This window comes from Leucopleurus acutus, assembly GCF_964270905.1.
Source record: "Leucopleurus acutus genome assembly, chromosome: 19".
In the NCBI taxonomy this organism is placed as follows: Eukaryota; Metazoa; Chordata; class Mammalia; order Artiodactyla; family Delphinidae; genus Leucopleurus; species Leucopleurus acutus.
In genome coordinates, this window is record NC_139161.1 from 58,951,361 (window position 1) to 58,960,637 (window position 9,277).

At 61.9% G+C, this 9,277-nt stretch overlaps 1 protein-coding gene across 1 annotated transcript; it reads left to right on the top strand.

The window, feature by feature from the left end:
* Nucleotides 1-1,325: 1,325 nt before the first annotated feature.
* On the top strand, nt 1,326-7,091 carry ALDH3A1 (aldehyde dehydrogenase 3 family member A1; the record flags this gene model as incomplete). Its single annotated transcript, XM_082861636.1, has 10 exons — nt 1,326-1,487; nt 2,846-3,077; nt 3,372-3,457; nt 3,700-3,908; nt 4,427-4,544; nt 5,045-5,186; nt 5,823-5,989; nt 6,412-6,511; nt 6,870-7,000; nt 7,077-7,091. The coding sequence occupies 10 exons, from the start codon at nt 1,326-1,328 to the stop codon at nt 7,089-7,091; spliced, it is 1,362 nt and encodes a 453-aa protein (XP_082717762.1).
* Between the last annotated feature and the right edge of the window lie 2,186 nt (nt 7,092-9,277).

Below are 9,277 nucleotides of genomic sequence, written 5' to 3' on the forward strand. Positions count from 1 at the left end.
GAAGGGAGGAGGAATGTTTACTTTTCTCTGTGTCCCTTTTGTATCTTTTACATTTTCCACCATGAGCGTGTTACCTATTCAAAAAGGTAACAAACATTTTTTAAAAATGCAAGTTCACTGCAAAAAAAGTGAAGCCCTCCAGAAGATGAAAATGAGGATCACCTCTAATCCACCCCCAACCTCCCTCCCATCCCCCCGCAGTCACCACGCGGGGTGGCGGGGGCGGGGGGCGGGGGCCTCTGGGCTCTCGCATGAACAGGCACGCACACGCCTGGGGTATCTGTTGTTCTGGAACCTGTTTTGTTTCTTATTCTTATCCCTCATGCCCGGGACACATCTGGTACAGAGAGCGCCCTTATAAAGGTGCTGAAACACTTGTCCATCTCTGTCCTAATTACCGCACGATCACCTGGCACGTGGGTGCAGCAGACGTCTTTGAAATTGTCTCCTGCTGATGGACACTTAGGATGTTTCCAGTATCTCTCTTTTATGTATAAGCCTGATGAACTTTCTTGTTCATGAATGTTTAGGAATGCGCTCATTTCTATGAGCTCCTGAACGTGGACCTACTACGTCACAGAGAAATAGATTTTAAAGGTTTTTGCTGGGCATAGCCAAATGCCTCCCAGCAGAGCCATCCTGCTTCGCCAGCATGGTCTGCTGTACGGGCAGCTTTTTTGTGGAAATCTGAAGCTCTGTGAGTCGGTCTGTCTCACAGGTGTTACAGGCACACACAGGTTTAAACACCAAGCCTGGTTCTGTCTGGGAAGCCGCCAGTGCTTTTGAGAATGTCGGCTCAGCCAGAAAGGTGGTGTGAGAATCCTGATGCTGGGTTTTCTTTAATCAGCGTGGGTGTGGAATCACGACCCGTGTCCTTTGATCTGGAGACTGCCCTGGTTGGGTGTGCAGAGCACTTGGAGTGATTGCCTGCGAGAGTCACCAACTCTACACGAAGGTAGAGGTGGGCATGGGCCCTGAGAGACGCCAGGAAGGGCCTGCCCCCAGCACCCTGCCAAGAACCCACCATCAGCAGCTGTAGACACCCTTAGGACTGCAGGTCACTGCTGCCTGGGGTCCTCACCGCGGGGGTCTGTCATCTGCTCAGGGAGGGAGTACGCCGATGGCCAGAAGAGTCCAAGACAACAGGGTTAGGGAGCTGAGAAGGCAAAAGGAGGCCATTTCCCGGTGCTCCCAGGGAGCTCTTCCTCTTCCTATAAAATTACCAGTGCGGGTGGGTGCTGCCCTGGGGACCCCGGGTCCCAGTGGGCGGCCGGGGAGCGCGCGCCCTCCTCCCGGTTCCAAGGAGCTCTCTGTCCTCAGGAACCATGGACACAATCAGCGAGGTGGTGCAGCGGGCCAGAGCCGCCTTCAACGCGGGCAAGACGCGCCCGCTCCAGTGCCGCGTCCAGCAGCTGGAGGGGCTGCGGCGCCTGATCCGCGAGCGCGAGAAGGACCTCGTGGGCGCGCTGGCCGCCGACCTCCGCAAGGTGAGCCCCGACCAGCCACGGGCAGGAGAGGGCTGCGTGCGCCCAGGACGTGGGCTGCGCGCCGCGGGCCAGGCTCTGCGCCCGGCCCTTGACACTTAGCCCCCAAAGCACTCCGGGCGCCTCAGGACCCTTTTACGGAGGGGAAAGCGCAGCCGCTCAGACGGGGCGTGCCGGCTTCTCCTTGCGTCCTGCGGCACCCCAGGTTCCACGCGCCAGGTCCATCATCCCCCCTCCTGGCTTCACGCCCTTCTCCACCCAGCCCAGCACACGAGGCCACCCCTTTCCGGCCTCTTCTTTCCTTCACCTCTCAGCCCCGTGCGGGCTGGGTTCTCCACACCAGGGAACAGCCCAGCCTGGCTTCGCGGAGGGCAGCCTGCTCTGCTGGGCGTCCTCCCTCCCTCCCTCCCCGTCCTCTCCTACCCCTGGGCAAAATCAGACCCCTCCGAATACTCAGCCCCTCCCCCTCGCTGCCCCCAAGTCACTTGGGCCTGCTTCCACCCTGCCATCCGCCTGGCCTCGGAGGAGAGCAGAGGGCCTGTGGAGCCCGTCCCCCTACCGTTTCCTGGCCTTTTGCCGCTGTATTTTTTTTTTTTTTTTAATCTCTCAAGATTTTTCATCTTACAGCAAAAAACAAAGGCAAGAAAACCCAGTGCTGACCTCACGACTTCTGTCTTGCTCTGCACAGCCAAAGTTCACGGAAGAGCTGTGTCCCACTTTGCACCCGTCTCTCGGAAGCCCCCCACACTGGCTTCCTCCACTGGCTGAGGGTCTCCTGGATTTTCTCCTGACTCTCTTTGGTGGCCTCTTTCCTGAAGCCACTTCATCAGGGCGGTCTTCTTAGGGCTCCGTCCTGGCTTCAAGTCTCGTTTTCATCGCTAAGCCTTCCCGGACACCCCTCAGCTCAGTTCCCTCCGACTCACTGAGTGACCCTCAAATCACTACTCAGGTCTGGGGTGCCCGAGGGCACCTCATGCTCGATGTGTCCAACCTGTCTGGGCCCCCAGCACTGGCAGAAAGGGGCCCTCACAGACCCACCACTCGAAGGCTAATCCTCAGCTCTGCCCCCTTGTGCCTTCTTGCCTGGCCCACTGGGCTGGGGAGCCCATGGTGAATGGCCGCCTTCATGTGGGCAGCAGAACAAGCCAGGCTGTGTCCAATGGGCTCACCTGGAGCATGAGGTCCAGTCATGTTCCCATTTTGCAGACTGGGAGACTGAGGTCAGGAGGTTCACTCGGGGTCACAAAGCTGGGAAGCAGCGAGCCAAGGACCACCGCCAGCCCTGGGGCCTCTGCTCAGAGCCCCGGCTGCGTGGCCCTCACCCTGGGGCCAGCAAGCCTCACGGAGCCCTCTCGCTGTAGAACGAATGGACCGCCTACTACGAGGAGATCGTGTACGTCCTGGAGGAGATCGACTACGTGATCAAGAAACTCCCTGAGTGGGCTGCGGACGAGCCCGTGGAGAAGACGCCCCAGACCCAGCAGGATGAGCCCTACATCCACTCAGAGCCCCTGGGTGTGGTTCTCATCATCGGCACCTGGAACTACCCCTTCAGCCTCACCATCCAGCCCATGGTGGGCGCCATTGCTGCAGGTACCGTGAGCCCCGTTCTGGGTCGGGGAGCCAGGAGGGATCCCTCTTCTCCACTGCGGAGGGGAGGGCCTGGGGTGGGGGGCGCAGGCCTGTGCGAAGAGGCAGCCTGGGGTCAGGGAGCCATAGGAGGGTCCGGCTCTCACAGGAGGCTGTGGGGACCAGGCTTCCCAGTGCCCAGGTCCAGCCAGGCTCAGATGTCCACACAGCCTCACCGCCCACCATGCGCCCTTGGTCCCTGGGAGGGCAGAGCAGGGGGGTGGCCCCAGCATGGCCCTGATTCCGTGTGCTCTGCAGGGAACGCGGTGGTCCTCAAGCCGTCGGAGCTGAGTGAGAACACAGCGAGCCTGCTGGCCACCATCCTCCCCCAGTACCTGGACAAGGTGACAGACTCTCCAGGGCACACAGAGAACGGGGGTGGGGCCGTGTCTTCAGGGGTTGAGAAATAGGGAATTCTTGCAGCCAGGGCCCAAGCCCCGGGTGGGGTGAGGACAGCTGGCCACTCCCACTGGGGTGACTGGAGCCCCTGAGCCGAGAGAGGGGGTCCACTTGGTGGCGACGGCCCGGCCACGTGGGGAGGGGGCTGTGGTCCTTTCTGAGCCTCGCCTCTGTCCTCTCTCGGAAGGATCTGTACCCGGTGATCAGTGGGGGTGTCCCCGAAACCACGGAGGTGCTCAAGGAGAGATTTGACCACATCCTGTACATCGGGAGCCCCGGGGTGGGCAGGATCGTCATGATGGCTGCGGCCAAGCACCTGACCCCCGTCACGCTGGGGCTGGGGGGCAAAAACCCCTGCTATGTGGACAAGGACTGTGACCTGGACGTCGCCTGCAGGTGAGGGGCTTGGCCTGGCTGCCCCCCAGCTCAGACGGACGGCAGTTCACTCTGAGTGCCACTGACGTGGCCCCTGCCCTCAGGGCACCCGCGGTCCTGGCGGGAGCTGGGGCTGGAGGTACCATGCTCACAGAAGAGGTGCGGGAAAGGCTTCCCTCAGAGGAGGGGTCCAGGACAGCCCTGCCCGCCCTCATGTCCCGCACACGTAGCCTTCTGGGGTGTGGGGCCCTGAGCACAGTGACACCTGGCCGTGCAGGGCTCAAGGCTGTGAAAAGAGGGGGATAAAGGCCGCCCACGCCAGACACCCCCCGCCAGTCAGTGATGAGGTCACCGCAGGCCCTGTGAGCACGTCCAGGGTCATGGGATCTAGAAGCCAGTGGGGTGCTAAGGGGCCCCCCTGGTGGACAGCTCACAGCAGAGCCCCTCGTGCCCTGACCCTGGGCTAACTGAGCCAGAGGTCTGTTCCTGGGGAGCCCCCCCGGGCTGGCGATATGTCATCTAACCTGGGGTTTTTACAGACGCATCGCCTGGGGGAAATTCATGAACAGCGGCCAGGGGTGCGTGGCCCCCGATTACATCCTGTGTGACCCCTCGATCCAGAACCAAGTCGTGGAGAAGCTCACAAAGTCCCTGAAGGTGAGTGTTGGCCCCGGGGGCAGGTGACAGGCTGCCAGGTGGTGACATGGACGTGGACTTGAGAAAAGACTGGCTCATTATTTTCTGCTCATGAAAATAATCCACACTCACTGTCGATAATTTGGAAAAGATTAAAAAGCATAAAGAAGAGGGAAAAGCTCCACCCAGAATCCCACCACCTAAAGCCAGTCGCTGCTGACTTGGTGTGTTCCCTCCATTCTCCTTGCTGTAGACGCACGCGTCTGGTCCCAGTGTGATGTCCAGACGCTGTGCGTGTATTTCTTTCAAACAACACAGCTGTCTTGCAGCACTTCGTGTGCCAGGAAAGTCGGGGGGCGCCCAGGGTGCGGCAGCTCCGTAGTTCTCGGGGTCGCTGTGCCATTGACTGCTGCCCCACAGGGCGGTGCCCACGTGTGCTCCCAGGTTGGGGTCACCAGTGACCTCACAGCCTGTGGCCGTGATGAGGGTCCACATCCTCACCTGGAGGCTCTCCTCCACAGGAGTTCTACGGGGAGGATGCCAAGAAGTCCCGCGACTACGGGAGAATCATCAACTCCCTACACTTCCAGAGGGTGATGGGCCTGATGGAAGGCCAGAAGGTCGCCTACGGGGGCACCGGGGATGCGACCAGCCGGTACATAGGTGTGTGCGCTGCCCTTCAGGAGAGCACCGCCTGCCCGCCAGGGCTGCCAGGGGCCCCGCGAGCGGGCGGCGGGTGGGCACACACCCCTGAAGAGCAGACGCAGCCCCATGGTGTGTGTCCGTCACTTTCACCAGTGGCCCCGGGTTGGCTCTGGGCCTCTCGGCGGGCAGGAGCTGGACACAGCCCCTGGGAGGCCCCTCCCCAGCCCAGAAGCCCCTCCCCTCAAGGCCTAGAGGAGGCTTCACCTCCTCTGCATCCCGGCAGCTTCAGCAGAGGCCACAGGAGCCCCAGGTGTGCCGAGCGGGAGGGGCCTGCAGTGCCTGGGCTGGAGGGTCAGCAGATGGGGCCCCACTTGGCCCCCAAGTTGCCAGGAGGCTGAAGAGCTCCAGCAGGGCTCACGTGGCTAGCGGGGCACAGGGCCCGCCCCCTGAAGTGTGGAGCCCGGGCTCCCCCCGTATAGGTGAATCCAGGGTTCTCTCCGTGGTCCGCAGGGATGGAGCCTGGCAGGAGGAGGCCCCGTGCCTGCCCCGCCCCGCTGAGCCTTGCCGGCCTTGTCTGTAAAGGGCTGGGTGAGAAACCAGACGCCTGGGCTGGGGTCTCTGCACTGGCTGACGCCGGCTTCTTCCCTGCTCCAGCCCCCACCATCCTCGTGGACGTGGACCCCCAGTCCCCGGTGATGCAGGAGGAGGTCTTAGGGCCCATAATGCCCATCGTATGCGTGCGCGGCCTGGAGGAAGCCATCCAGTTCATCAGCCAGCGCGAGAAGCCCCTGGCCCTCTATGTGTTCTCCCTAAACGACAAGGTGAGCCGGGGACCCTCCTCCAGGGTCCTGGGGCCCTGGGCGCGCTGCTCCTGCAAACAGGATCCAGGGGTTCACAGACCTGGGAGCAAATCCCAGCCTCACTGTTCACCGCAAGCCGCTTAACCTTCCTGAGCCCCTCTCTTCTCAGCTCTGAAATCAGGACAGAGCGTGAATGAGATGATGATGAGCCCCTCGGTGCCGCGCACGCCGTCCTGGGAACTGCTGCTCTTACCATCTCCCCACAAAACTACGTGGGGAGAGTGGAGAACCCAGCCTGGGGCTCGGGGCGGGGAGCGGCCCGGCGCCGGGGCTCTGCCTTCACCAGCTCCCGCGTCCTTGCGGCTCCAGGACGCGCCCGGGCAACGGGGAGGGGGAGGGGCTGGGTGTCCCGGGCCGCAGGCTGAGCCCCGGGGCTATTGCAGGTGATTAAGAAGATGATCGCGGAGACTTCTAGTGGCGGGGTGACGGCCAACGACGTCATCGTCCACACGACCGTGCCCTCGCTGCCCTACGGGGGCGTGGGTGAGTCTGGGGCCGAGCTCACGGCCCACTGCCCCCCGCGGGTGTCCCCTCCCCCACCCTTGGGCTGGGCCTCAGACTCCACTGACCTCTCCCTCTGCTGGCACATCCATCAGCCACATTCAACCTCGAGACCCTAGAGGGTCCCAGAGGTCACCTGGGGCCTGAGAGAGGCCGCACGCGCCAGAGGTCGCAGAGCCACCTAGTGGCGGGGCTGGGATGAGGCTCTTCCTGGCCACTGTTCCTGGCGTGGATGCCTCGGCGGACACCCCAGGGATCGGGGACCCCCAGGCCGCTCGGAGAAGGGGCGCAGGAGGGGCGTCGGGGTCTCGGGGCCACGCTGAGCTGGCTCCTCCCGCAGGGGGCAGCGGCATGGGGTCCTACCATGGCAAGAAGAGCTTCGAGACCTTCTCCCACCGCCGCTCTTGCCTGGTGAGGCCTTTGCTGAATGAGGAGGCCCTCAGAGCCAGATACCCCCCGAGCCCGGCCAAGGTGAGTGGCGGGGCGGCAGTGCAGGGAGCCGCTGGGCCCTGGGCAAGGGCCTCACCACGCCTCGTGTCCCCCACAGATGCCCCGTCACTGAAGCTGCCCTGGCCTCGCTGTGCTGCGCCCTTGGACGGCTGCTCCTGGCACCCCTCTTGCTCCGAGGGCATCCTCGCCTCCCTCTCTAGAGTAGAGACCAATAAAGTTTCCCAGCAGCCCAGGAATGTGCGTGCGTGTGTGTCTCTGCAGCCCTGCCCCCCACCTTCTCTGGTTCCCCCCATTCCCCTCCACCCCCCGGAGCTTCACTTGAGCCCCAGGGCCCCTGGACTTGGGGACGTCAGCTCCATTTCAGGTGTGTCCAGTGGAGGGGTGACCGTGGAGGCCAAGGTGGGGGTCCCTGGTGAGACCCGCGGTGGGTGGTCAACATGACCCCCTGGGTGACTCCAGAGTGATGGTCCTGGGGCCGGAGGATGGGTAGCCGGGGTCAGCCCTAGGACCCTCAGTGCCGGCAGCATCTGGGCCCCGGGGGTGCCTGAGGGGCCAGGACAGGGTCCAGCGACAACCATGGGAATCAGGGCGCGGGCCAGAGCAGGAGCCTGGAATCAGGCCGGGGGAGAGCGGGGCAGCTGGGGAAGACTGGCCGAGGCTGGCCGCTGGCTGCTACCTGTGCCTCGTCCCCTCCAGGAGAAGCGAAGGGGGACCGGGCAGAGGGTGAAAGGCCCTGTGTCACTGGATGTCTACTGTGCACACCTGCTCCTTATTTTGCAAAAGTCAAATAACTGAATAGTAACAAAACCAAAATCTTCTCCAGACCTGCTGCCCCTGCAGCTACTACCTCATGTCCCTGCCCTCCTTCCTCCTGCCGACCCGTCCGGCCGAGCCCGTCCGTCCCCTGCTCTCTGCAGAAACCACTCCCGTCCATCCGGGCTCCGACCCGTGTAGGCAGGCCCACCGTCGTGGCCGCAGCCTCCCAAGGCCCTGCCCGGCCACCCCTCCTTCCAACACCCTCCCCCTCAACTCTGGGGTCCCGGGACCCCACACTTCTGTTCTCCCACCTCCCCGGATTCTCCTCCCACATTAAAGTCTCTGGCCCTGGCCCTGAGCTCCTGGCGGTTTAAGCTGTATTAACAGCAAAGACCATATCCTGCTCAAAGGTGTGCCCCCCGCCCCCCCCCCCCCCCCCCCCCCCCGGCTGGATGCGGGGGAGGGAGTCTCGCCGGACCCGCCCCTCTCTCCTCCACCCCTACCCACCAGCAGCCAGATGAGGAAACCAGCCGAGGGAAGCAGTGTCGCCTGGGCTCGCTGCGCCACTCACCGGGGCCGCGTCTCGGGAGCATCTGCTCCTTCCTGAAATCACGGAAGTGTCACTTGCAGTGGCACTTGAGGGTCTCCTCAAAACCCTTGCTTGAGGATGTGTCGAGAGAGCTGGAAACGCTCAGCTTGGGGAGGAGACGGCTCGGGGTTTCCAAACACCTGATCTGCCTTGTTCCAGAGGGAAGATTAGCACCTTCAGGAAAAATCACCATCATCTCTTTCTCTTCCCTCCTCCTTTTCTTCCCACTTACTATCTTTAAAACAAGACAGAACGATCTAAGCCGTTTCACTGTGATGTCCCAGACCTGACCCGTTCTGGACTAATCCTATTTCCAAACTAGATTTAACTCAAAAGAAAACAATGGAAAAACCCCTTGATCTTGCCTCCACCCGGTGATCCCATCTACTGTTTTCTCTTTCTACTGTTTTTTCCTGGACTAAGGAATGGACTGAAAAAATATTTGCACAACGGATTCATTCTTTCCAAACAACTGCCGTTGTCCAAAACGTAAATGGCCGAGAACCATCCCCACTCGCGGGTCACCAGCAAGAGCAGGTGGCATTCCGGGTTACTCCTCACAAACCGCCGTCACGCTGGGCCGAGGGCACAGAGGGCACCCCGTGCTTCCCGACGTGACTTCCCGAATCTCAGCTGGAGCTTCTGGTGTTTAGATTCTCAGACATAAAACAAGCAAACCGTCTGTTGTGGTCACAGTCCCTTCTTTTGTTGTCGTTACAGAACAGAAAGGAAGATTTCCTCCGCTCATTTGTTCGTTCAGCCGATATTTTTTGAGTGGACTGTCCTGGGTGCTGTGACAGGGCGATAGGGTCTGTGCTGTCGAGGAGCCACGTTCGATTGGGGTGACTTAGGAAAGGCTGGGTGCTGCGGCAGCAACGGGCTGACCCCAGGACAGCCGTGGGGAACCCGACAGGAGGTTGGCCAGGCTCTGCTAATGGAGGCCCCCCGGCTCA